At 45.1% G+C, this 27,982-nt stretch overlaps 2 protein-coding genes across 10 annotated transcripts in view; one reads left to right on the top strand and one right to left on the bottom strand.

The window, feature by feature from the left end:
* Positions 1-27,982, bottom strand: part of LOC135915002 (endothelin-converting enzyme 2-like) — a 392,210-nt gene that overhangs the window by 181,603 nt on the left and 182,625 nt on the right. For all 5 annotated transcript variants that reach the window (XM_070524854.1, XM_070524851.1, XM_070524853.1 and 2 more), the window contains one exon: positions 25,712-25,843. In XM_070524854.1, the coding sequence (XP_070380955.1) occupies positions 25,712-25,843 (132 nt within the window). The remainder of the gene's footprint in view (positions 1-25,711; positions 25,844-27,982) is intronic.
* The window catches only part of LOC135915004 (uncharacterized), a 138,576-nt gene that overhangs the window by 70,799 nt on the left and 39,795 nt on the right, over positions 1-27,982 (top strand). For 4 of the 5 annotated variants that reach the window (XM_065447957.1, XM_065447958.1, XM_070524855.1 and 1 more), the window contains exon 3: positions 2,423-2,577. The exons of the other annotated variant lie outside the window; for it this stretch is intronic. In XM_065447957.1, coding sequence (XP_065304029.1) covers positions 2,423-2,577 — 155 coding nt within the window. The remainder of the gene's footprint in view (positions 1-2,422; positions 2,578-27,982) is intronic. 5 annotated transcript variants of the gene reach the window in all.

The raw sequence follows: 27,982 nt of genomic DNA, 5'->3' as shown, positions 1-27,982 counted from the left end.
TCATATTCCAAAAGTTTTAACCTAATAAAAGTCTTCCGTAGAACAAGTTAGCTCGGGGCATTGAAATTGCAAGTAGAAGGAAAAATATGCTGCATTGTGTATGGTCTCCTGTTCCTTGTTTTCGAAGGTGTCCAGTGCCAAGAGTTGTACACGTTACAAAAATGAAGCGACCAGTCAGAACAACTTCTTTAAAAAAATGTTTTGATTAGAGTTACCAATCGCTCAATCTGGTGGATCTCATCCCGTTTCCTTTTACTCGTTTAGCCATTTAGACTTATACGACTAGTTGTAACAAACGCCACGACATGCTGGCGTTACGTGAAAAGGGGACAAACCTTAAACGTAATTAATTTTTACACTTCATCATATCGAGCCGTAAAATAGTGTCTCTGTGTTACAATCACCAGAACAGGCGTATATGTGATCGGTATATGTCAAACAGGTATAAACGAATTCTTCTAAAGGCTAAGAGTATCTCTCTAAGTCAGAGTAGCCATAGACTGCCCTAATAGAGGAACTGAGTAGATGCTAGTACCATCTATGAAGACCGATTGAAAGCGCTTCCTAGATGGAGAATGTGAAATTGATTGTATGAGAAAAGCTGAGGTCGGCCGTACAAGAGAGGGTTGCAATTGTGCAAACCTTCCAGGATTCAGTGGTCGAGGAGTACCTGCAGGGCGATATATTTAAAATAAAACGATAGAAAAGCTGCAGGATGCTGATTCAGGAAATATGGTAACATATGCACCTATGTTCATCCCACTGGATTTTTAGTTCCCGCATAATGCAAGTGTTCACAGCTGCCTGCCTGTCAAGCCTTATATGTCAGAAAATATAACGTGGTAGGTGTAATTGATGACTAAAAAAAGAAACTAGATTACAATGAGTGTCAGCAATAGTAAACAAAATTATTATTTAATAACGAAATTACCAAAAAGCGGATGTGATTACAACTAATGCATTACACGTACTTGGTTACCTACAGTCCAACCTAAGCTGCCTGTATTAGGGATGAGCGAACAGATATTGTTAGAAACACGAACAACCCAAATGGAAAAGTTAGGGTATCTTGCCAGGAAAGCGTTCCTGTTTTTTTTTTCAAAAATAAAATTGCCAAAATCCTGAAGTTGCTAGTCGAAATGTCTTTGAGCTTGCATTTCGGCATAGCGTGTAAGTGGCGTTCAGGGATAGCACGGGTAAGTCGGGAGATGGAAATTCAAGACGATGAGCAAAACCGCAACAAGGCTAAATCGGGAGCCAAGGTTTCGACAACGGGACTTGCCTTTTTCAAGGCAATATATGCTTTTATCGGCAGAGTGTATATATATATATATATATATATATATATATATATATATATATATGCTTTTTCTTCGGCGGAGAAGGAAAGGGCGCGCGGTGAGCATTTCCTGTTTTGTGGCTTGTTAGATCCGGCGCGGCGCTGCTTGAAAGTATTGATGTCGCGTGCTGCGGAATGATTTGGAGATGTTTCAGCTCATACTTTGTGAAATTTAGGCAATGTCCGTTCATACAGGGACGTCGCGGAAGCAGCGTGTAGCCTTTCGGTGCATCCGTAACTACAGTATGCGGCAATAGGGACCTTTAGCGCGTCCGGTATTCGGGAAAGAGCGGGCGGTTTTCCGGTTTAGCGGGGGCGTCAAGGTGAGCGGCCCGGTCAGTGGCGCCAGCTGGTGGCGCAAAGCTCAACCACACAAACACAGAGCTAATTACTGTATTCTGCTTAGCTGCTGGGGTAAAGTTTTGACAGTGGCATAATCGTGTTCACAATTACGCCGCTGCCAAAAATTTGCACGAGTGGCGAAGCAGGATATGGTGAGTTACTACAGTTTTTGCTATGCATTTGTCTGGTTGAGCTCTACAACACCAGGCGGCTTCACCGCTCACGTTTACGCCCCGACCATGCGGTAATCCACCAGAACCGCTCCCATTTACCGGAATAGCGTACAAGCTAAACGTCTCTAGTATCTCTTGGGGGCAGAAACATGTGACGCTCATCGTCAGTCGCCGTGTGTGTATTAGTTGTGAAGTATTTGGGGTGTATTGGTGTTAATTCAATGAAGAGAACCGCTGCCTGTGTATTGCCAGGAAATGGAAGATATCCTCACTATCTGATTGTTTGGTGTAAGAACTAAAATATAAGATCGCATGCTCGTGTACGGGCAACCTAAGACAACGCTGGAACTTCTAAGCGTCAGCCGCTATCAAATATTTGTGATGCAGTGCCATCGTTCTCGCGCATTTCCAATCTAGTAGACTTGAAATCACTATGATATATGTACGTTAGCCTCCTTTATGAGGCCGATGGCACTGCTCAACAGAGCGATGCTGGCGGTTGGTGAACCAGCATGATACAATTATATAAGCTAAGTCCTTCAGCCTTGCCTTTTTTTGCCCTTGTCAGGATTGGGGGCTCAATCCCGTCACTCCCGATCCGTTGTCAAGATTGGAGCCCGGCATGAATTAGAAGGTAGCTGGCCCGTGCCATCGTCCAACTTATCCACGGTGAGGACGTTGATGAAGGGAAGGACTGCTTCTCATCGAAAACGAGGAATATGGGTATATTTACAATATTTATTTATATCAATCTAACATGACTGTTTGAGAAAGTACATCAGTCTAACATGACTGCTTGAGAGAGAGTGTGAGTCCAACATGACTGCTGAAGAAAAAAAGTGTCAGTCCAACATGACTGCTTAAGAAAAGTGTCTCGAGCATTCGCACCACAGCAGTTTTTAAACACTAGGTCCTTCTCTGATACAAGGTGACGCGAACGCTCGTTTACTCATTGTAAACTCGCCGCCGCCCCGCAGGACGGTTTACACACACAAAGGCACCCACGGGCGAATGTCCGGAACCGAAATCAGAGGGAAGCCGTTCCGGGTAGCTCGGAGCCATTCTGGGTAGCTCGTTGTCCTGCGTCCCGGTCGGCGCGTGGGAAGCAACAAAAATCGGCTTTCACGCGGCAGCTCGCGCACGCGTAGCAGATCAGGCCCGCGCTGGGGAGTTTGGGCACAATAGTTCACCCGCCGAACTCATTCCTTCACAACGGCGATGAGGCTAGAGGATGGCGGCGGTTTCAGCACAAAGCCCGCTTCATCGAACGCATCCTTGCTGAAGCGACGGAGAGTGGGGGATGCGCGTCTTGTTCCCCGACACAAAGTCGTTTAGTCACGCTGTGGCTAGAAGTTCGCGGCGATGCTCCCGAGATGTTGCTTTCCCCAGTCGTAACTGGGCGGCAATCTTGCATTGCAGCTCGCCATTCTTGACACCCTTTAAAGCCGTAATATCCGAGAGGGATTGCACCAAAAAAATGCTATCCTATTTGTGAGGAGAAAATTGCCGCGACATGGGTGAGTGCATCGTGGAGAACGGGGCAAACAAAACCGAAAAGAAAATTCGAATATCTTTTTTCTGAAAAGTAAAAGAGAGGGAGGAATGGGGCTAACGCCGTAATATGACCTCGCATGGTCAAGGTGCACAATGTTTATAGATCTGCATATGTTGATGTCGCCTGCTCGGACCATGCGTTATACAGAGCAAAGTTATCTATAATCCATATGCCACTGCTTCGGACGTTCGCGCAATGCGTAAACGGTCACTTTGCTGGACAAGTGTGATTCAAACGGTAAGGTATGCTGTTAGTAAAAAACAAAACTATTTTATTCCTCGGTGGGAATCACGTCCGCCGAACCAAGTAGTCACGCAATGTAATCTACAGCTAACCATTTGAACGGTTCTCAAAGTAAAGCAGCACAACTTCTATTGTAGCAGAACCGTACCCACGCTGTTACGATCGTAGCGTACGTTTTATTTCTCCTAAACCGCAGCTTATAACTCAAGAAGAATACTGATATAAGGTCACATTAGTGAATGGAATTTTCAGAAATGCACAATTGATCTCCGAGGCTGACCGTAGGCTCAAACACGCGGCCGCACATCGCGCTGCATGCTCTGTCCGCCTCAACGCGAGCAGAAAATACGGCCTTGCCGACTTATACCACTTCAGTATGTGTCGCAGAATCGTTTTCTACGTAGAAGACGCCACGTCACACTATACATACTGCGCGAGCGTGAAAACAAACAACAGAAATACAAGACGGAGCACTCGCCAGAGCCTACATGCCAACTGCCCATAGATGGCGCCACTGCGTACACAACGTAGTGGCGCCCATGAAAAAAACAGTCTATTGGTAGGGTTCTTCTAAAGGGGAGAGACTGCAAGGCGGGTGGGCGAGAGAACGACCGAGTGTGTGCGTGACACGGCCGTGCGTCAGCCGGCCGTGTGTCATTTTGTAGAAGGGACCTGGATGAACGGTAAAGGGGGCGGGAGGGGGGGGGGTATCTCTGCTCTGCTGCAGGCCAGTGAGCTGTCGTCTCTTAGACAGGGAGAATAAAAAAAGCGGCAGAAAATGGTGCTCATGAAAGAAATACTCAAATTGAATAAGTATATCAACAAGAAAATGGAACGAAAGCAAAGAAAACAAGAAACGCTAAGCAATCCAATGAAAAATAATTAAGTGTTGGTGATTATAACTGGAAATTAGGCATAGCGAATAGATTCTAAAACTTCCTTTGAGAACATGTTCGCCTATTGGTTGCAATATGCATAACAGCTGTGTGGTATAAACACAAATAACTAACGAGCTTGAAGTAGAGTAATGCTCATGCAGGCTTATATAAGCTGCTTACATGAGTGGTGCATATTGTGTCAAATGGAGACCAACATCGACAAGACAGAGCATATGACGTTTTCCGCGCTCGCTAATGCTCCCGCAGATACCGACATAATTGTCAAAACTCAGTCACTTAATTATCTGGATGTCAACTTCTTGTCTAATCTAACATGGAAAGTTCACATATAGCATATACCAAATGAAGCTTTTAAAAAAGGTCTTTTGAAGCATCGTTTGTCGACTGCCAATGCCGACAGGAAGCTACATGCATGCTCAACACTAATTAGGTCAGCATTAGAATACGCTTCCATAGTATGGCATCCGAATAGTGTTGATCTTTCAAGCCAGCTCTAATATGTGCAGAATAGAGCAGCCAGGTTTATTTTAGTATCATATTCACCTTATCAAAGTGTAACGGGGTTGAAGCGAAGAATCTCTCTAATCTTGAGACACGACGAAGGATATCTCGTTCGTCATTTTATCACTCGATGTGCTACAGCAATACTGATTTTGCAACTAAGAATATTCTCCCGGTGCATCATATCTCTTCACGCAGAAATCATTGCTTGAAAGTACAACCGATTCTCGCAAGAATATTGAAATATCGGAACTCGCCATTTGTGTTGTCAGTAAAAGAGAGGAATGATCTGCTGCAACAAACACAGAACCTTACTGACATGTCATCCATTAAGAAGGAACTGCTGATGTATCTGGATCCAATGAACATTCCGCAACCCTAATTCCGTCAATATGCTTGAACTAAATATTTTCCATAGTATACGTCTTGATTATGAGACGACATCCAAGCAAACGTTTGCTTGGATGCCATCCATCCATCCATCCGTCCGTCCGTCCGTCCGTCCGTCCGTCCGTCCGTCCGTCCGTCCGTCCGTCCGTCCGTCCGTCCGTCCGTCCGTCCGTCCGTCCGTCCGTCCGTCCGTCCGTCCGTCCGTCCGTCCGTCCGTCCGTCCGTCCGTCCGTCCGTCCGTCCGTCCGTCCGTCCGTCCGTCCGTCCGTCCGTCCGTCCGTCCGTCCGTCCGTCCGTCCGTCCGTCCGTCCGTCCGTCCGTCCGTCCGTCCGTCCGTCCGTCCGTCCGTCCGTCCGTCCGTCCGTCCGTCCGTCCGTCCGTCCGTCCGTCCGTCCGTCCGTCCGTCCGTCTGTCTGTCTGTCTGTCTGTCTGTCTGTCTGTCTGTCTGTCTGTCCGTCCGTCCGTCCGTCCGTCCGTCCGTCCGTCCGTCCGTCCGTCCGTCCGTCCGTCCGTCTGTCTGTCTGTCTGTCTGTCTGTCTGTCTGTCTGTCTGTCTGTCTGTCTGTCTGTCTGTCTGTCTGTCTGTCTGTCTGTCTGTCTGTCTGTCTGTCTGTCTGTCTGTCTGTCTGTCTGTCTGTCTGTCTGTCTGTCTGTCTGTCTGTCTGTCTGTCTGTCTGTCTGTCTGTCTGTCTGTCTGTCTGTCTGTCTGTCTGTCTGTCTGTCTGTCTGTCTGTCTGTCTGTCTGTCTGTCTGTCTGTCTGTCTGTCTGTCTGTCTGTCTGTCTGTCTGTCTGTCTGTCTGTCTGTCTGTCTGTCTGTCTGTCTGTCTGTCTGTCTGTCTGTCTGTCTGTCTGTCTGTCTGTCTGTCTGTCTGTCTGTCTGTCTGTCTGTCTGTCTGTCTGTCTGTCTGTCTGTCTGTCTGTCTGTCTGTCTGTCTGTCTGTTGTCTGTCTGTCTGTCTGTCTGTCTGTCTGGTAGCTTATTAAGCGATCTTTCTTAACGCCTGAGATTAGCTCTATGCTGTGATGCGGCGATTCGAGAACAACTTGCGAAGTGTCACATGAATCAAAATATTTAAAAAATAAATAAAAAAACTTCAATACTATTTCTTGATCTATTGTCCGAGCAGTCACAAGTAGTAGCCTACGGTAAGCTCACAGATACTTACTAGCTTACCCGCTAGATGTACTTTCGTTTGTGTGCCGAGAAAAGACAAACCTACGGAACTTATTCTGGGTAATAAACTGAACAGTACATAACTGCGCTCCTACTGTTTGTAAAAATTTCATGTACGTAGTCAGTGTGGACGTTCCTCATGATACGGTTGTCCAAAGAATGTCCGAGTTGCATAACAGAAGGCAGTAACCGTAGAAATATGCAAGACCACCTTGAGCACTGACAACTATACAACCTAAAGGCCACTTCTAGGTTTAGCGCCTTATGTGGATTTCTGAAAGATATCACGTGAGGCTTTTTCTCGATTTGAATATATTTGGTTCACATTTTATCAAGTGACCACTCGTTTCGAGTCTTTCTTAAGTAGTTTTTGGGCTCTGGAATATGATTTGTGTGATATTTATAGTGCAGTATAAATAGCATATTTATATGTTGCATCGCTCAATGGTATGTTGTCAATGCCATTGACGTAAACGGCAAATAAAAGTGTTTCGAGAAGCGATCTTTAAGTACACCGCATCTAATGACCTAGAAACATATATGTATTCTATGTGAAGACTACTTTAAAATGGCATGAAAAATATTACAAAAAATTTGCCGTTGAGGACTTCGCAATGCGATACTTCCTAATTTTGATTACATGATGTCCTCTTAGGTTCCAGACTTCTAATCAAATCTAAAGCGGCTCAGGCGCTTGCCTTTGCTTCGTGTTGTCGACAAATTCGACTTCGCCCTGCCATCTGCTAGCCGCCTGCTTAGCTCAGATGGTAGAGCGGCTGCCCCGGAAATGCGGTGGTCCCGGGTTCGAGTCCCTGATCAGGACGAATTTTTCTTCAACCATGAGGATTTTCTTTCGAGGAACCCGTATGGGTTTTCTTTGTAGCAATTGCTACAAACGGGTGGATGTCTCATTTTCCCTTCATTGAATACTTCTCTCCACCTTGCGGGTTACCGCAGAACCTTACTACTTCTTATATTATAGTGCGCCAGGTCTAAAACTGGAATGGCACAGGTGTCATTTAAGAGTAATCTCCTTTGTACACATTCCACGAACGCATTCAGCACAGTTGGCAAGCCTAAGTCAGTCTTAACAGATCAGCCTTGCTAACAATATTATTCTTGCCAGATAATTTTGTGTTCCTGACAAAGACCATTAGATTATTGTCCCAGAAAAACTTCAATGCTTTATCCTCAGTAAGTTCCTTTACGCGCCTCAGTTGTCTCCTCGTTTCAGTTGTCGAATGCTCGACGACCAAAGTGTTTTCCTTTATCAAGACTCTACCCTTGTAATTCCATGAGGCGAATGGTTTTCAGGAAGTAAATTAGATGGTTATGGTTGGTGGAATTCCTTCGGTAGCTGGAGGCCTATGAGCTGCATCAAAACCATCAGCCGTCAGCGATGTCAAGTTCAAGTTCAAGTTTAATCTTCTTCTAGTACAGACTAGAAACGTCCTCCCGCGCTAAAAGCTGCCGTCAGCAGCTTTAAGACATTAAGACTTTAACATTGTTTGGAGATCACTAGCAGGGAAACCTCATGCCACATTGCTGACTGCTTATTGTCTTGATGCAGCTGACAGGCTTCCAGCTAGGGAAGGAAAGATACCGCCCATTATCATCAAATTTACTTCCAGGAAACAATTCGGCACATGGTTTCGCAAACGTGGAATCTTGCTAAACAAAAACATTTTCGTAAATGACAATTTGATGACTGAAACGAGTGGACTACTGTGACAAGCAAATGAACTGAAATGAAAGACCGAGCACGTACAGTTGCCAGCAAAATTAACGTGGCCTTATATTTTTTTATTGAGAGGCTACCTGTTCGGAAACTCACGGGGAAATAGCTTTCTTGCATTTCCTGTATTGCGTGCACTTTTGTGGGTGAACGTACCGTCCAAGTGAATGGAACACTACGTCGGTCGCATGTATTACTGTGGGCAGTTGTGCTCCAAGCCCAATGTGATCTACAAAAGTGGACACTTGCCCATTATTCAAAGGCAACCAACAATATTTGCCTGAAATATTTGGGCTGTTCTGTTAATTGTGGTAATATATCTACATAACTCTAATAGACAAAACAAAGTAATGTGGGACCTGAGGTTTACGCTGTCAATAGGAGCATAATAAACAGGCAAGAAGAACATGTAACTTCAACGCCCGAAGGCATGGTACAGCATGTGTAATATGACACCTGGAATTAAAGTTAAAAAGGCACTAAACCGAAAGTAAAAAAATAGAATATATGCTCCACAACTTCGATGTAAGAGGTTGTTCACTTAAATACATATTGAAGGCTAAACTGCAGTTCTTAGAGTTTCGTGCTGTAACCACAGCGCTATTATGTGAGTGTGACGTCATGAATTTTCATTTAACTTCGCATGTTCGGACCACTGAGGCCCAGTAAGTGCTCTCAAACTTTGCCAAGTTCTGCATTCACAGCTTCGGAACGGATGGGATGTTCCTCTTTTGTTAATATGGAATTAAACAAATCACCTCTTGGAAAGTGGGCGATGCCAGTTTATGAGCTGGAAATATCAAGAAGGCGCACATTACTTGCTCATACACCAGATTGTGTTTTTAAATGACTATGAGGAACCACGTAAATAACGTTTTAATTCATTACTTCATGGCGCATTACGAGTTGATAATTATAACCGGTGAATTCACAAGCTGTATTCACTTGGAACGAATCGTGTTTCACGAGCAATTACGGTGACCTTGTATCCTGCAGCGTCGACACTTGGTTAACTTGTTTGTTATTGCGTATTTATTATTATTATTTGCCTGAAGGACAGGCGGGCAGATCCCATAGATAGTAAAGCGTATGGCGGAACATCTCTAGTTTTTACTACAATGGTGCTAAATACACCCACACCGCTTATTATTTGGAGCACCAGTGAAGCCCCCTTCCAGAGAGCATCGCATAGTGCGAGCCACGCTTAACCTAAGCGAACTCTCATCAGTATTCAAAAGTGTGCAGAACGGTGACTTTGCTTCAATCCAACTACGTCTGCGGCGGTGCACTCTTTACAGGGGTTAAACGAAATTGATTTTTTGACGGCATTGGCTCTGACTACAACCTACAACCGCAACCGCACAGCCGCAACCTACAACCGCACAGCTATCTTTACCCCCTCTACGACGAATTCGAAACTTTTCTGTCGTTGAAACCAACATCTTCGTAGCATTTGCGACTCTGTACGGCACTTTAGAAGTGCGCAGAGACGCTTGTTGTGTGAAGTTCTTAAAAAAATATCCAGTTCCCAGAAACGCTGTATCCCTTTCAAGTCAGCTAGCACCTTGACATTTCTCGAAGGTCAACTTTACGATTTGGTAACGGTGACGGAGGTAGTAGCGCTACTTTGTTCGTCTTGTGACACCTGATGAGGAGGGCGTGCAAGGTGCCGAGCATGGTCCACACGGGCGATAACACCATGGGCCTAATCGCCAATGGAAGCTTTGGTGGACTGAAGCAGTGTTTCTTGGTAGAGTAGGTTCTCCGCCATACTAGAGTGAGAACGGGGAATGGGCAGCAGTTTCGAGGGCTATCGCCCATTCACAAAGCAACTGGGAGGTTACCCAATCGTTATTGAAGTACTAATTACGTGAACGTACCCGGAAAGAAGTCACCAGGTAATGTCTCTCGCCTGGCATAGTTATACAGTAGGGGGACTGTTAATGCGTTTCGAGGAAGGATATCAAATCAATACCCTAAGAAACCGAAAAAATGCAGTAAATATACACTGGCGCTGCCTTACAATATGAAGGTTCGGATAAAATGTATGCGATATCGCTTATTTCAGCGTAAATGGGCAGAGACAAGACGTGAGCTACAGCAGCTATGCTAAGTCTACAGCCAGCGAGCTAGAACTACAAAGCTTGCAAGAAGCCATTGAACTGTGTCAGGGGCACACAGAAGACCCGGTTCACATCTACACTGAATGTCAAGAGGCCCTCAAGTAGCTGAACTTCCGATCCTACACGACTACCACAGCGGATCGCATAAAACATGCCTGCCACCACCTGAGGCATAATAAAAGCGTTCACTGTCTCGTTTACTGCACACCAGGGGACAAAAATTAGAGAGGACCCCAAGGCAGCATTCAAGTGCGCCTACCACTGCTGGAACGTGCCATTAGGCACCTTGCACTGAAGCTTTTTAGACAAGACAGCAGCGCCAGAGCACAAGATGTAACGAGTGGTGGAAGCGAAGTGGGAGAAACGCTGTACACATTCGCTGTCGCACTCTTGATCGCTTATCGAGGCAATACTGTCCGAGTTGTGAAAAACGTCCAAGTGCACATGCAGCGTATGTCATTGCACAAGTTTGCGACCGATGTGAGAAGCGTGAAGAATCGTGAGCTTGATCTCGTTAAAGCGTAGGGCATAGCACTTGAATAAGCAGCGAAAAGTGGTCGCTATCGTTAAGAATATGGTCGATTTTTCGTAAACTCTATAGCGCCCGATAGCGGTGACGCTGGGGGGAAAAATGAAAACGTCGTGGAACCCTCTGAGCAGTGCAGGGTGCCCAAACTCTTGGTCTACCGTCCGTGCACCACATTACCCGACAGAGCACGAGAGGAAGGTTCTACTATGGAATCCATTCCTAGCATCCTTCCGCCCATTTCCACTCGTTTTCGCAAAGCACACCCGCTTCTCATCCAGAATGCGTTCATCCAGATAGGTATCCATTACAAATGATGTTCTGAGCAAGTGGAGAGAAACAGAAGAGGGATGTCTTGACTTCGCTGCTATGAACGTCAGTATGAAAAAATCGGATCTGGTCTTGTCATGCCATAGCCAGCTTCAGGGAGAAACGGACCCGACCTCTAAAGAAAGCGTCCTACGACGATTTCGTCGCTCTCCAAAAAGACGCCACCAGAAGAATGAAGCTTTGCTATCGTTCCCTAAAGAGGCAGGCATGCTTCATTTTACCTTATCCCTTACCCCCATCTTAGAGCACACATTGTCCTTTGTATTACGTTTCAGTCAATCAATCAATCATTGAGTCTCTAAATTAATCATAACTACTACACAACAATTTAATAAATGACCATCCCGCCATTCAGATATATCGAAAAAATTTCTGACATTTTCTGCACACGTACGTGCTACTTGTATACGTATGTTGTCAAGGAAGCTTGCATTGACTCTCAAGTGGGGTTGTCGTGGTCACGTAAACACCGAGTTGCTCCCATAGCAAAGGAGCTGCGGGAAAGGGCGGTTTGATGAGTTGGCAGCTTTGCAGGCGCCGGAGCTCGATCCATTAGTACGGATACCAGTTGCATAGGTGCGCGCTCCCGCCACGCGCACACAACTAATCAGAACCGTTTCACTTCAGCCGGGGAGGGTAAAGGCAGGAGTGGGTTTCGCCCACGCTGCGCCGGCTTCGTGCCCGTACAGTTCAGTCTCAGAAAGTGGTTCGCACGGCCACGCTTTGTATGCTTCCCCGAGGAAGGGATAGCGTTCCTCGAGCGGCGGCGAGAACTCGCCCCTGAGAGGACTTACCGTCGGCGCGCAGATCCAGCCGTTAGCGCCACCAGAGCCTATAGGCAATCCGACAGGAACGAGACGAAGCTCCCGAACGGAGGGAGTGGGAGGCCGAAGCAATGCGGCACCATTACTTGTGGGTTACGTGACAGGGACTAAAGTCATGTGCGCACCGGACGAGCTTCGCATACCCCATTTCCCGGTAAGGGAAGGGTTGATCATTTATTTAAATATTTGGAATATTTTCATCTTTACAAATTACTGCCATAGAAGCATGGCGGCTCTTCTGCGGCTTTTACCATTGAGCCTAGCTTTTCCTTGAATGCATATCGCGGTAAAAAAACATTGCGGTGTCATACCTTAGTGCTCTGTCAAGCTGCGCAGTAGATAAGAACGTATAAATATTGCACAGAAAAAAGAAAAACCTGGCATTCTTTAAAGACCAAGTAGACAAGTTTCAGTTTTTTTCAGTTTCAGTTTCAGTTTATTATTCGTTCATAGCAATTTGTTAGAAGAAATGTTATGCAGACAAGGGTCCCAAAGTCAGAGAGTGCACCTGAATCCTTGGATTAGAAGTTGTATATGAAAAATAAAGCGGAATACAGAGCAGAGAAAACATATAAGACAAAAGTAAGAGAAAAGATGCGTAATCAATGCTAATTACACAGCTTCTAATTAGCAAATAACATTAGAGGAGACTAATCAGGGAGTAGATAAGTTGAGTTCATATTTGAAAGAGTACAAGGTAGATGACAACTTAATGGAATATGAAAGACTGCTCCAAAGTTTAAGCGCGCAAAAACAGGAAGCCATGTTTCCGTAATTAGTATGACCTAAACCTAAAGGTAACAGAAAATTTCTTTGTGCTGAAACCTTGTGTTATTAGGATCAAAAAAGAGATCAGAACTAATGAAGTTGTAAGAAACTTGCTGAGTTAGTAACTTGCAAAGTAATATCGCTAAATGATAGTTAAGCAAATCAGTAACTTGAAGACTGTGGTTCGTACGTAGTTGTGAAGAGGCGTTAGAGAAAAAATGGCTTTGCGTTATGATGCGGATAGCCTGATTTTGAAAGTGCTGGATAGAGGGAAGATGCCAAGGATTACTATTACCCCAAGAAGCAATACCATAAGTGATATGGCTATGAATGAAAGCGAAGTATAACGATAATAATGCTTCTTTGGAAACAAAAATGCACGTTATTTGAGTAGTGCTCTAATGCCAAATGCTGTTTTTTGTTTGATGTGTGCAATGGGGTTAGTAAGCTTAACGTGAGGATCTAATTTGATGCCGAGGAAAGAAACACAGTGGAGGCAGGAATGTCATGCCCATTGAGAGTTATGGTCAGATAGCAAGGTAAATGTCTCTGTGATTACTTAAACAACATGAATTGCGGTTTCGTAAAGTTTATAATTAGAAAATTGGCATTACACCCTTCAGTAACTCAGTAACATCATTCTGTAATTGTGGAGAATAAAGATATGAGCGGTTGACGTTTTACGTAAGTATTCTTTCATCGCCCATTGCATATGCCCAGTAATCTCTGAAAAATGAAAATAAAGTAATGTAAATCTCCCTGGCCATTCACGGAGTCCTTGTGACGTAGCATGAGTGCCATTTACGCTACAATGATGGTTCCATTGGCAATGCGTTGTTTGTAGGACTATTCAATACCCCATACCACTGAATCGCTTTTCGCCCGAAGCTTGGCGACCCATTTGGATTGATTTTGCATCTTCTTCGAAGCGGTAGCGAAAATTTCGCGTGTCGTCCACCCAATCACCTTTATCATATCAACCGAAACAGAGGTTTGCACAGCCACACTGGCATCATGTGCATACGTTACATGCACAATTGTGACAGAGACAGCTGAGGCAAGCGACCGACACGTTCCCATGTCACGATATATGGTAGCGCCAACGGGATCGCCGTGAAAAAGGTGAATAATTATTAACAATGTAAGCAGGGCATAAGAGTACTTTCAGCCAAACCTTACAGCCTCTGCAAAAACGTCAACAGTACCACTTACACAGTTGCAGCCAGGACCGCACATATAAACATGTAGACTGGTGCAATTAACTGGTTTAGATATCCTTTTTGAGGCAGCGGACGCGCCTGTTTTGAAGAGCCTGGCCACTGTCTTAATGAGAGCCCACGACGGGCTTTGAAAGTATGCCTACTGAACGAAAGTAACTTTGGACACAATAAACAATAACGGCGGGGGTCGCCATCACCACCCAGGGAAAGTGCATGTCTAGTGAAGGTGAGGAAAGATGTCCGTACAACTGCGAATGGGGGCATTGTTTAGAAATATGTCATCATTCCATGGCCCACGAAGCGAACAATCCGACGTTGACATCCGATAGTAGCAAAACAGACATGACGAAACGGAGACATCACGGAATTAATTGCGTCATCAGCTGAAACATCGCGGGATGACAGTATGTCAAGTGTTAGATTACGGGATAAAAGCAATAGTGACACTATTGCCTGTGATCACTCCGTCAACTCGAACATGACGTTACGCGATGACGACATCTTCAAGGGACAATGTAATCTGATAATGTCATCTGATGGCTCTTGCAGAAGCAGCGCACTACGTACTTGTCGCCGCCTTATTGCACTGTCTCCCGGACCAACCAATGATGACGAAACGGGATTACGTCACCCCATCAAACGTCCCGTGATGGCGTCATCACATCAGAGCTTACCTGATGACATCATCAACTCAAACGTTACGTTACGTGATAACGGCACTGTCACGATATCGCCTTATTACGACATCACGTAAAACGCGACGTAGCGTGATGGCATCATCGCCAAGTGATTCTGTCTACTGATGACGTCAAGTGATACCTCTTGGAAAAGATGTACACCATGCGCATCCCGCTTCTTTGCGCTGTATTCGCGATCGGCCCACATTTTTCTCTGAGCAAAGTACCCGCTCGCAAGCACAAAAAATTCCGAACTAGAGGCAACGAGCTTCCATGTAAAATGAAAGTGTGACCGATTATGAAATTGAAACTTTGCCGTCGGGCCCTGCAGCCTGGTGTTCCAGCCATTATACTCCCTTCCATACATATCAGTCAACACTGTGAAAGCTACGCAAGAAGTTCGGCCAAGAAAAGTTGTGACTCCACACATTCCGTGTAGGCTTGACTGGGCTTTCCGTCCTTGCTTCGCTGCGAGAAAACAGCGTTCGCTCGCGCTAGCACGCACGTGAGCTTGTTCGCGACAAGTTCGAAATAATAGGCCCGAAAATAACAGAAATAAAAGCTCTCTATTAAACAACGAAATCGCAGCCGTACACCATAGCGTGTTTACTACTAAGGACTAAAACATGCTTGTCTCAATACTGAACCTATGTAAAAAATGTAGCTGCTGTTAAGCACAGCTAACCCTGGATATGCAAAGTGAAAGTCTCATTTAGCTTGTTTAAGTCTTGCTTTCACTGGGTAAACTTTGATTTAGCTGTAATTTTTATACTTAGGTATACAATCATCGTACAGCCAGGTATGACTACTGTGCCTAGGTCGCTTGCTAGACATGACTGCGATAAGGCTTGGGTAGACACGCATCGTTCTACGGTGCGACGCCTGTTGTGCTACAGCCAAAGCGCAACTGCTAGACATGCAAAGAGACGCCGCGAACATGCGCAGCGTCGAAGCACAGACAGAAAGGCCACGAACTCGGTCGCTACATTGATCTCGAGGTGGAACGCCTGTTGTATTCCGGACCCTCGCCAGTGAAGGTCAGGCGCCGCTTGGCGACAACAGCTCAAAGCCTCCCGCTTAACGCTCAGAGAAGACGGCCCAGCCTCGCTCTCATCCATCAACAAGGTCGCACTGACCAGGCGAACGTGGTGCTGTGCGGCGAGTCACGTGGTCAAGCGCCGACCCAGCTGCGGAGGGCAGAAGCGCCAACCCGGTGGTGGCGGCGGAGCATGGCTCGGCGCGTTGCGACGGCTACTGCACAGCTGCGGTCAAATGAAGGTCATTCTGCTGTCGAGGGCAAAACTTGGCTCCACGCGTTTAGTAAAGCTTGCACTTTAAAACAGCTGCTCACAACTGCGATCAAGTAATACCGAACTATATCCAAGTGCGAAAAATACGCGTTCAGTAAAGAAAAGGTTGTATCTTGCCTTAATCAATCAATTGGTGTGAGTGGTAGTTTATTTCTTGATAAGACCACCCACTCATGCAAGCAAGAACTTGATAACAGTCGCAGACGTACCTCACTTTGATCCCGCAAGAAGATCTGACTAACAGCCTTTCTCGTACATATATACGGAGATATATATATATATATATATATATATATATATATATATATATAGCTCTCTACGAAATTTGTGCACCGAAATATATGCCATGCGTAACACTTGTAGTAGATGATACATTTCCGTAACGAAACCCAACTTATAAACACCAGCTCTTAATGAACATCGAAAAATTAGGCCCGCGCCACTTTTCTGTCTGATGTTTAACTCATTCTGTTTGTTGAATTCAGTACTCTGCAGTATCACGATAATGTTTCACTGGAGCCCCAAGAGAGAGAAAACATTTATTCGGACCATCGATGTGGTTGCTCTTGAGGTCGAGTGGGTGGCCATGGCTGCTTGACGTACTTGCTGGACGAGTGCTTCCTGTCCCGCCAGGGGGAACCCCAAGATATTTGCTGGGCGCAATTCTCCAGTTTATGTTAGGAAAATACTCGGGGTCCCATGGCCAGCTGCCTTGCCAGCTGACAGCACTTCCGGTTGTGGCGCAAACAGAAATAATCCCTTTCATATTTTATGCGGACTCTCTGTGTCTGTTAAAAAATGCCACGTCATGAGCATAAGCCAGGACCATAGTCTCAATTTCTAAATAGCTAAATCGACGAATACATTGACTTTTGATTGGTTTCGAGCAAAGTGGCCCTAAATACAGGGCAAACAAAAAAGGCGACAAACAGCATGTTTCTTTTTCTGATGACTCAACTTTTACACTGGCACCTAATTTCAAAAGTATATTTAAACTACAACATTATTATTGCATCTGTTGTCACTGCACCTGCCTCAGCATGCTCTAATAGCAAGAATACGACATAATGAACAACTATATTAAAAGATTTTTCAGGATCAATTTCAATCAATGCAACTTAGTCCTCCTTTTCGTCACATTGATTTGTGCGTCCTAAGGCATTTTACGTCTTAAGAAACAAACTATAAATCTGGCTGGGTTCGTTTATAGGAGCCTGCCATAGCACAAGTTGTTCGCGCCTTATTCAATAATCGATTCTATGGCGGCACAACCTCTGGAGTAGAATGATTTGCTTTTGTGAGTAGTGCAAATGAAAGTGTATTAAGCAGAAGCATCCGGCCTTTCGCGTTGGCGACTTATTCTGGGACGATCACTCCCAGCGAAACTATCGCGTTTGTGCGAGGCAGTGCTAAAGCAGCCAGTCAGTTCATCCGGTTGCTTCCCGAATGGAGCACGCATTTTCGTACGATCACTTACCGCAATCCTATCGCACCTGAAGCAGAGCCAACCAGCCAACCATTTCATAAGGTTGTGACCAGTCATACAGCATGCACTGATAGTCATAATGAGGAATGCGGTTACGTCCAGTGTTTGCTAAATTTTCATGCAACGGCAGGAGTTATGATTGCCAACGGAGCCAGAAGCCTAACGAAAAGCGCACTCCTATACGTGAAAGAAACTCCATGGATGCATTGGAAGCTCCGCGCAAATCTTTCTTGATATCCCAAAGGGTACTCGGCAAATGGAAAAAAGGAGTAAGTTGTGTTTCTGTAAAATATCAGCATCGTATGTCTTTATGTAGTCATTTTCTTTTCTGCGATTAAAACATGCTACTCCTCTTTCATGTTTGCAGTGTATGTTTCATTATCAACACAAATCTCGGCAGCGCACTCAGGTTACGACGTCGTAATGTTTTTTAAGTTTAAAGGCATCGAAGTATATCTATGCGAAAAAAAAACAAAGACAGGCAAGCGCAAAGGCACCGCCAAGTTGCCAGCTCTCATTTCTGTCAGGCTAAATATATTCAAAATACGCATCAAAAGCTATCACTTACACGAGCATATACGTATAAAAAATGTCTGACGCTCATTTGTTATATTTTTTTCATGAAAGATGGCATGGCCATTTCTTAAGGCTTTAGCTTGTCTTTATGTTGCTTTAAAGGGTGCGTTTGCAGGCCCAACTAGAACGCACCATCATACTGTGAAACACTCTGTATGACGCTGGCTGCGCGTCTCGTCTGAATTGCATCTCGTCGTCTGCGCCTGCGCGCCGGTGCAAAGTAGCAACATGGCGCCGTCCTTGCAGTTGCCGATGTCAATGGGCGCTATGGGGAGTTTTTTCTTTTTTTATGCTAGGGTAAATGTCCCAGGGCATACGGGGTATGGGATGGGGGTGAATAAGGATGATTAAATCAATGAAAAAAGGTTTTCTTATCTAATGGAGTCCAAGAGGGATCGATAATGTGGTCCCTGCGTCCAAGCAGTGTAATCGCTCGGATTATGCGTCGAAAGCCCCGCAGCTGCGAGGTAGCGGAACCCTTATCCCTATATGAAACCCTTATCCTTATAGGTTATCAACATCGGACTTGATCCAGGCTTTATCAATACTAGTTGGTAGGTATGAACCTTATCGCAATTGATCCAATCTTTATCAAAACTTATCTGTCCTTATCAACCTTATTTGGCATTATCCGACACTTATGAACTCTTATCGGTCCTGATCAATATGCTTGGACTTGATCCAACCTTCCTCAACCCTCATGGGTGCTTATTAACCTGATCACAGTTGCTCCGACCATTGTATGCCCTTATCGCTCTTTAACGCCGTATGCATCAGCGTCGATCCGTTATCAAGGATGCTAACACCCTTTCTACCCCTCAACAATCCTTATCACCCTTATCAACTTGTTGACTGCTCAGAGATTACCACCGACGCTTTTTTCTCTATTTTTACATTAATTTCTTTGTAGCCATTCTTCTTATGAAATAGACGAAAGTGCCGAAAGTGCGGATGGACGGACGGATAGGTTTTCTCCTGGGTAGGCATAGAAGTACTTACGCATTTAAATATATAATTTGTGAGTGGGTACTTACGAATTTCTGTGTGTGCGTGTGTGTGTGTGTGTGCGTGTGCGTGTGTGCGTGCGTGCGTTTGTGTGTGTGCGTGTGTGTGTGCGTGTGTGTGTGTGTGTGTGTGTGTGTGTGCACCCCATCGAAACGCGGCTGAAAATCCAGCGGGCGACCAGCGACATAACGCTAGTCACTGTTGCAGAGTTGTAGAATATCAAACAAAATTTCGCACCTTTCCGCAGTCCAATGGTGCAGTGGTGTCGTGTATAAGTGCAGAAGGAAGGCAACAATACGCCAGGAGCCCGACAGACTGTCTACACACAAAAGAGACAGGTCGCCCTACAGGCGAACTTCACATGCACAACCGGCCTGGCTGGCTTCGATCGCCTATCTGACGCATGACGTATGCAGCTGCCGCGCCTGGCTTGTTGCTAGGTAAGGCAGTTGAAATAAGTCGCAAACTATAAGTTCTTTATACGAAAACCTTTTTAGTTTTAGTGGGAAAGAAAAAAAAATAGAACGCTATCCGAAAGTTAATTTCCCATTCTTGTTTATTTTTTTCGACGATGCTCCGTGAACTAACGAATGGGAGTAACACAAGGGCGTGACGGCTTTACTGTTGCCAGATTTCACCGAGTGTCCCGTCTTGTTTAACATCTTTCTTTATGGTGTCACGTGGTGGGTAAATGCCACAGTAGCGTTATCACATTTACCAGCTGGTCACGGGTAATATGATACCGTTCCCATCGCGCATGCGCACAATGTCGAAGAAGCGTCAGTGCGGCAGCTCAAGACGAGACACCACAAACGAGGAATCAGAACAACGGTTCTAAATTGGAACTGTACTAAGCTGCTCACAGCGCAGCTGCAAACTTACTATGCGCATGCGCAAATGAGAGCGAAGAGCCAGAAAAGCCCGGTATTCGATTATAGCGAGAGAAACAGGTGGCAAATGAGAAGAAGAGATAAATTGATAAGATAACAATCACAACAATATTATATCAAATAATCAACAGTCCTATGTCAAATGTAGTGCTTGTAACACTTAAAGGTTAGACACTGGCAATGGCGCAGGAAACTATATAAGGCGTGTGAAAACGCACGTCCCACGTTCGTCTCTCGATATGCAATGGGCGGAGCATTGTGACGCATTGTTTCGCTCCATGACGTCTCAGAGTTTTATACTTAGGCATGCCCTGAGGTCTGCGGCGTTATCGAAGCGATCCTTGAAGAAATTTCGTAGCTTGTGGACCATCTGCAAGCGCCGGTATTGACCGCTGATGGTCAGGTTGGGACAAGCCAGATCAGCGGAGTCGAAATCGATGTCGTACACTGCGAGGCTGAAATCGGTCCTCAATTGACCCTTCTTCAAGCGGCAGAGCTGCAAGAAAGATGAGCAAGCAAACGTGTGAAATATACGAGTGTGCGGTTGTTCGAAATCCTTCGTATCCCGAATTTTATTTTTTAAGTTAAAAATTAAATTATGGGTATTTATGTGCTGAAACCAGTTTTTGATAATGAGGCACGCCGTAGTGGAAGAGTCCGGAAATGTCGAGCCCCTGGGGTTCTTTGTCGTTCACGTAAATTCAAGTACACGCGGCATTTTTGGCATTTCGCCCCCGCCGAAATGCGGCCGCCGTGGCCTGGATTCAGTCCTGCGATTTCGTGCTTAGCACCCCAATACCATGGCCACTGAGCAACCACGGCAGGTTGATGTTTTTACTTGTCGAGACTCTTCTGAGCAGGCAGACAATATACTGTGTTAGGTTTTCTTCGGATCTGTCTAATCGGCACCGACATCAATGCACATCAGCTTTGTTTAAATACCGGAACAATACATTTAGGCACTCTCTCTTTTTTCGAGCAGTAATTGAGTGGTATGATCTTAACGCTAATGCACTCGAACAAAATAAATTGGAAAACATTTAGGGTTCTTTTACAACTAGTTGCTTTTGTTGTTATGTGCATGTTTTGCCTTGTTTCTTTTCCTTGTTATTTCTATTGCTCTTATGTTTTATTTTTTTGCCGAGAGTGGCATCTTATCAATATGTCTTTTTTTGACAAGTTCAAGTAACATACCACAGAGAAGCTGACTACCGCTATCCCCCAACGGCAGAATTGTGTCCGCGGACAGAAAATTTCTAGCAAAAGCTATCATCATCAGTAATGGCTCATAACCCCCTAAGGAAGAAAAAGATGTATCATAAAGAATAACATGTCAAAAACTGTTATCATCAATGGCTCATAGTGCCATAAGGACATCTCCCTCAACCCGGCCAGATCGGACATCGAATTTTTCATGCCAACGCGCTTCACGGCACTGCCAAGTGACCACATAACACCAGTCATCGGTGATTTTAACGTGGGAATTTTCAAGCCACAAAACAGATGGTTTTTCCAGTTCGTCGCCGACGACTTTGCCTTGATGTGCTTCACCGATGCCACTCAGCCAACAACCACACATGGTACGTGTATTGATCTTACGTTGCCCAAGAACGTTTCTGCAGCCAAAACGGGAAATTTGACCGTACATCAGTGACCACGAAGCAGTGGTGACGATTGTTCCAAAATAAGATGTTTGTCAAAGTTTAGTGTTTGTCTCTTCGCCATATCACATACACTTTAATGGGTACTTATGTGATAGCACTAGAAGTAACCGTGGCAGTGTTAGCCAGCGCCACCACTCACAAACCTTGGAGGCCGATGTGGAACATCCTTTCCGCCGCAGGCGTCAGGAGTACGTGAGCTTTCTGGGTGAAAGCAACTGATCAAGAAACCCGTATATGTTACCCGAAGACAGCAATGTTGCCGGATTCAAGATCCTCGTTATGTAAGAACGAGAACAGAGGTGGTTAACCGAGGGCCGCGACTTTTATTAATCCTTTATTGGTGCCGGCAAATCAGCGAGACGTTAACCTCTGCCACTAGTCCCACGTGATTCTCCGCCAGCGATTCACCTTACTGCGATGGGCAATTACACGAACACACCAGGCAGGCGAATTCTCGCTGTGGGCATCGCCGTCATGTTCCACATACACCGCATGCGCAAGGTAGATGCTGTATAATATTTAACAGCCAAGGTTGCTCAGACCAGCTACTGCGTTCATGACTGAATGATTGTTGAAAATTCTTTTCTTCAGAATTGCAGTGCCCCGCTCATAAATAGATTGTAAGAGATTTCATTCACAGCCCAAACCTTTTATTCTAACTCTTATCAGACCATTAAACAGCGCGAAACGATGTTAGCGCCCCCTATCTGAAAGTGACGTAATTTCAGTGGCGCCGCTCTTCACGGACAGCGCAGTTTTGTGCTGTAATGGGCTCTGCGTGCGGTTTGCTAAAAGCGTCCAAGGGCGCTGGAAATTTTTGGCGCAACCGCGTACGTGACACCCGCGTACATTATAAACAAAGTTTACACCCTTTTGGGTGTATATTTGCCGCACAACGATAATCACCATCTGTCTTGCCTGCATTTCCTTTCTTTAACGCTGCGAGCCCGGTACTTACAAGTCACGAACGGCGCACGCGTTATCAGCATGACTGAGCATTCTCGACCGGTAAGTATCGAGCGCAGCGTTTTCATGGCAGGAAACGCAAGCAAGACAGATGACGATTATCGTTGTGCGGCAGACATACACCCCAAAGGGTGCAACTGTTTTTAGAATGTATTAGTCGGCCCGACGTGTACGTAAACACCGTCCAAAAAACTTCGGGAACAGCGTTACGGACGTTACTAATGACGTCACTGCGTTCGCCCTTCTGGCAAAAGAATCAGTACTTATTATCAAGCCAACCACGGTGTCAGTCTACGTTGCTATCGAAAGAAGTTCGCAAACCGACATACCCCACTCGGCAAGAAAGTGAACGAGCAGACAGGCCAAACCCCGATAGAGAAGGCTTCTAAAGTTTTTGCCTCGATATAGGCACTATGCGCTCGAATGCGCATAATTATTCGATGCACCGATGACATTGATGCACCGGTTGCTGCTTCGTTGCGTAATTGCCTAGAAAACTGTCAACCGGCCCATCGGTAGGTGTAGTGCGAATGGGGCTTCGTCTTAGATGACTCGTGCGAGGGCTAGGGTCCTGAGTGTGAGACAACTATTCAGTCAGACACCAGCAACCGCAGCAGCCACGGTCACCAAAGTTCGACAGTGTTCGGCTAGGGAAACATTCGCTTGAAAAGTGCGTTTTCTTCGTGGACTTCCAAATAGGGGATCGTCGGAATGACCAGGATGTGAATGCTTCAATTCTCGCGAGGTAAAAATTACCTGTTAAAGGGGCCCTCTGATGTGGAAATATCCAGCTTGTTTGGTAGCTTAAAGAGATGGATGAACAATCAAGCCAGTCCTAGCGACAGCGAATGCCTAAAGAGGCTCTAAATTTCAGCGCACTATTAAAGCGTGTTTTCTTGATTTTGTCTACGCTTACTTGGAGGACAATGCTTGATTTCCAGCGGTGAAAGTCCAGATGAAATTTAACGCCTTATTGATTTAAACGAAGGTCTCCGACCCGAAGAATTCCATCCCAAAAATACTGGCAAGCCTCAGAGCGCTCTAAGCAAATTACTATAAGAGGTTTAAATTCTACGAACAAGTTTCTGTTCCGTTTTAGATATGGTTCATCTCGGTCATGACGTAGAAGGTGGTCACGTGGCAGCACAACGTGGCTATGTATTGGCACACATGCAGGCTCACGTGTTCATCCGCTATGCTGCCAGCTCTTTTTTTTTTGCATGGCTCAGAGTATAAAGCATAGCCAACTGCCGAGCGAACCGGGGCATCTGCCAGAAACGTCACCGTGTCCCGTTTCCACGTGACCACTTTTCTCCCTCACGACACCACGACACACCTCGTGGGAAACGAAATCGAAACCTGCTCGCAGAAAAGTACGAGCAAATCATGCACGGTGCTTTGAGGGTTGCCAGTATTCTCTTCGAGGGTTTCCTTAGGTACAGGGCCTCTACTCAATGAAGAAAAAAGTTGCAGGTAATGCCAGTTTAAAATGCATTGTTATCACGAGGTGGCACTAGTGTGCGGGCATCAAGTCAGTGTCACCCCCTGTCTTAAAATTTTTGCTGTCGGTGCTCTTTACTCTGCGCACTGCGCTACAGGTACGCGCCGACGCTACGAATACAGCAACCGTCATCAGCCTGTGACAGAAGCGCACCATCGGTCGCCCAAATTGTGGGCCAATATCGCAGTAGCGGATTCGCAGCGGCGGAGTTGGGACGATTCTACAATCATTCGAGTTTTCAACCGCCCGTAAATATCCACGAATGTAGGTGGAATCACGGCACCACTCGCGCAGACGGAATGGGAATGAATTGAGAGCCTAACATTCCGGAATAGATTTAGAATGAAATGAGCAAGTAGACGTGGAATGCCAAGCGTCTATTTTATTCACGTCTACAAAACCGGTATATTTGCCAATTACTCTCAAATGGAATAGGCTAATTTGTTACATTTGTCAATTTTTACTCAATACTTTTTTTTTCAATTTCTACCTGTAGGCAGACACTGAAGAATAAGTCTGCTACGGTTATTTTAAACAACATGGTCTTCTGCATTTCTGAAGACCCGTAAACTTTTATTTTTTTGCGTTACATGGTTTAAGTGCGCGTAAACACGCGCACTTAAATAGCAGCACAGCAGCTTTATGTTCCCAAGAATGATGTGGTTTAGCAAGAGCATGCTTAGTTTACGACACCAGGATGGAAGCGAAAAGCAAAGTCGCAAGCGATACCACACTGCACTAGACCACGGTGATTTGATACGCGCGCCATGTTTTTTTTCGCACATTTTCCTGTACGCCGGAGGCGCGAAAAGAGGTGGTTACTGAGGTGCACTAAGAAAAATAAAGGTTCTATTTAAACTACGCTAGCAAATACAAAACAAAAAGATCGTTCTACAAAGCATAACAGTTCGCTTGCTTCTCAAAGTACCGAATATTATTACGTGCGGGCAAAACGAATTGTGTGTAACGTTATTGGTAAAGTTGTTGAGACTAGAAGTTGTAGACAATTATAAGCAAAGCATTTGATTCAATTGAATAGGAGGAGGGGAGTGGATCAGTTAAGCCACTCCAGGAACTGAAGTAGTCCAACTGTCAACGATTCTGCGTTGTTAAAAAGGAGTAGAATTATTACGAGGACTTCCACGCTCCGTAATGGAGTGTGCAAATGGAGAGCCCCCCCCCCCCCATCTGCGTAATGGTGGTCCACATTCGGGGTAGAAAAAAAAAAAGAAACGTCCACTATGGACGTGCCACGCCACGGCCGATTATAAAGAAAGCCGCAACCTCGTATGAGTAGTGGAATAGATTGCCACGGCGCGTCGAGTACACCCTGCAGGCCCACCTGACTCACGCCCAGGAAGCCGCCGGCATCCTGCCCTACACCTGACCTGGCCCTTCATTTCCCTCGCCACAGCCCTTGTCGTTAAAGCACCTAATATAACTACTAGTACGCACGGAATAGACTTAAGGAGAATGCAACGCTGTGATCACCAACCTTATCTTTAAGGCTCTTCTCAGTTTCCATCGTAAGGGTGCGTAGCAGTGTCTTGTCGAACGAGATGCCAGCCCGGGGGTCCTTGTCGTATCTGTAGTTGTTCTTTATTGTCTCTAGGGACGTTTGGCAAACCTGATTGTGTGCAGAAATCAATGGCGAGAAGGAGCGCATTAAAAAACTGTGCACGGAAGACGAAGATGTTATAGAGAAAGCTTTATCCTAGTGGCATACAGTTTTCTGTAAACATTACTACACTGAACTCTGGCGCGGGTGTATAACGGAAGATGCGACTACACCAAACTGTGCCAGTATGTGAATTACGCGTATTATATAGATTTGGCTCAACTTCGCCATTTTTTGGCTTTAGACGACCTCATTGCTTTGAAAACTGATTATTCACAAAATATTGCTTTGTGAGTGAGAGGATTTGCAGTGATTATTCCTGTCCGAAGATACTTATTGTCTACATGCGTTTAGAAATACACGACTGCTTGGCAATTCGCAAAAAAAAATAACCTCAACAAATGACACCACAAGAACGTCTGAAGCCACAAGCACGATGATTAGGCAAATTCATATGAACATGAAAGCTATCATTGCGAGTATACAGCTGAACTATCGCAAAGCCAGAGCTCCCGTGTAGCATGTTTTTTTTTTTTCATTGGAATCTTTATGCCGAACGCTACATGCACTGAAGTTTACGACATTCCGGGACACCAGAGTGCGACACGGACGGCAGCGGTAGCAATTGCAGCGACATCTAATCTTAGTCGACTCAACCACAACGCCTGCGAAGCGTTTCTGTAAGGCGTGGTTAATCTCGTGGACGTAAAATGAAAGAGCCCGTTCACGATTCTGCTGCTGCCACACGCCGTTACACCAATTGCTACGTTGCCTGCCATTGCATTAATAGCTTTATGTGGCCTGGTTGAATGCGGCGTCGCAAATGGCTGCTGCTGCCGATGCCTGCGCGTACCGCATTCGCGAATGGTAAGGTACGTGTAAGCACAAGCTAACGACCCTACAACACATGCAACGCTGGCGTGGGCAGCTGAGGAGTAGGTCGAAACTTCATAACTTCCTACTACCTCCAGATACTCGCCAGCCCTGCATCAGTCGTGACAATGACTGCTAATGAATGGTGATGACACGAATGGTAATGGACATTAATTACTAATGGATGTGAATCGCCATTAAAAACTTCATTGCACGCCCTCCACTGCGGCGTCTATTAAATGCACTGCGTTTCGTAAGGAACGTCAACCTAGGAGATTACCTCCTTTGCAGAGGTTGCGTGATCTCCGCAGCAAAAGTTTGCGCATTTCTGGTCTGATTTTTCCTGTGAAGGAATCACAATGCCACGCAGAGAATATGCGACACGCGAAGAAACAAACAAAAAAAACAAACAAAAAGATCGGTAGTCATTCAGCAGTAAATGCGAGAGAAAGGCATTAGCAATACGTCGCTTTTCTTTGAAGCACCGTATCCACGGTTTAAACCGCGTTCACAACATTACAAGGTGTTATTTCACGAGCTCATTCGACATATATCCTACATCTTTGAGAGGCGATGTACAATTGACGGGGGCCTGTCGGAGCGGAGCAACATCAGTTGCAATGAGCACAATGTATGTATGTATGTATGTATGTATGTATGTATGTATGTATGTATGTATGTATGTATGTATGTATGTATGTATGTATGTATGTATGTATGTATGTATGTATGTATGTATGTATGTATGTATGTATGTATGTATGTATGTATGTATGTATGTATGTATGTATGTATGTATGTATGTATGTATGTATGTATGTATGTATGTATGTATGTATGTATGTATGTATGTATGTATGTATGTATGTATGTATGTATGTATGTATGTATGTATGTATGTATGTATGTATGTATGTATGTATGTATGTATGTATGTATGTATGTATGTATGTATGTATGTATGTATGTATGTATGTATGTATGTATGTATGTATGTATGTATGTATGTATGTATGTATGTATGTATGTATGTATGTATGTATGTATGTATGTATGTATGTATGTATGTATGTATGTATGTATGTATGTATGTATCACCTTTCCGCACTTACACACTTTCTCTTTTGACACTCTTAAAGAAAATGCTTCACAAGTCTAAACTAACTTCAGAAGTCAAAGTGCCCGAAACTCAGTCACACAATTCATGTATCGTTTGCAATGCACGTCATCGGTTCTTTCTGAAGTTTAGGGAAAGTACAGATGTTGCCGCAAGCG

The sequence above is a fragment of the Dermacentor albipictus genome, chromosome 9 (assembly GCF_038994185.2).
Source record: "Dermacentor albipictus isolate Rhodes 1998 colony chromosome 9, USDA_Dalb.pri_finalv2, whole genome shotgun sequence".
Taxonomy (NCBI): Eukaryota; Metazoa; Arthropoda; class Arachnida; order Ixodida; family Ixodidae; genus Dermacentor; species Dermacentor albipictus.
This window is presented reverse-complemented; position numbering and strand designations above follow the sequence as displayed.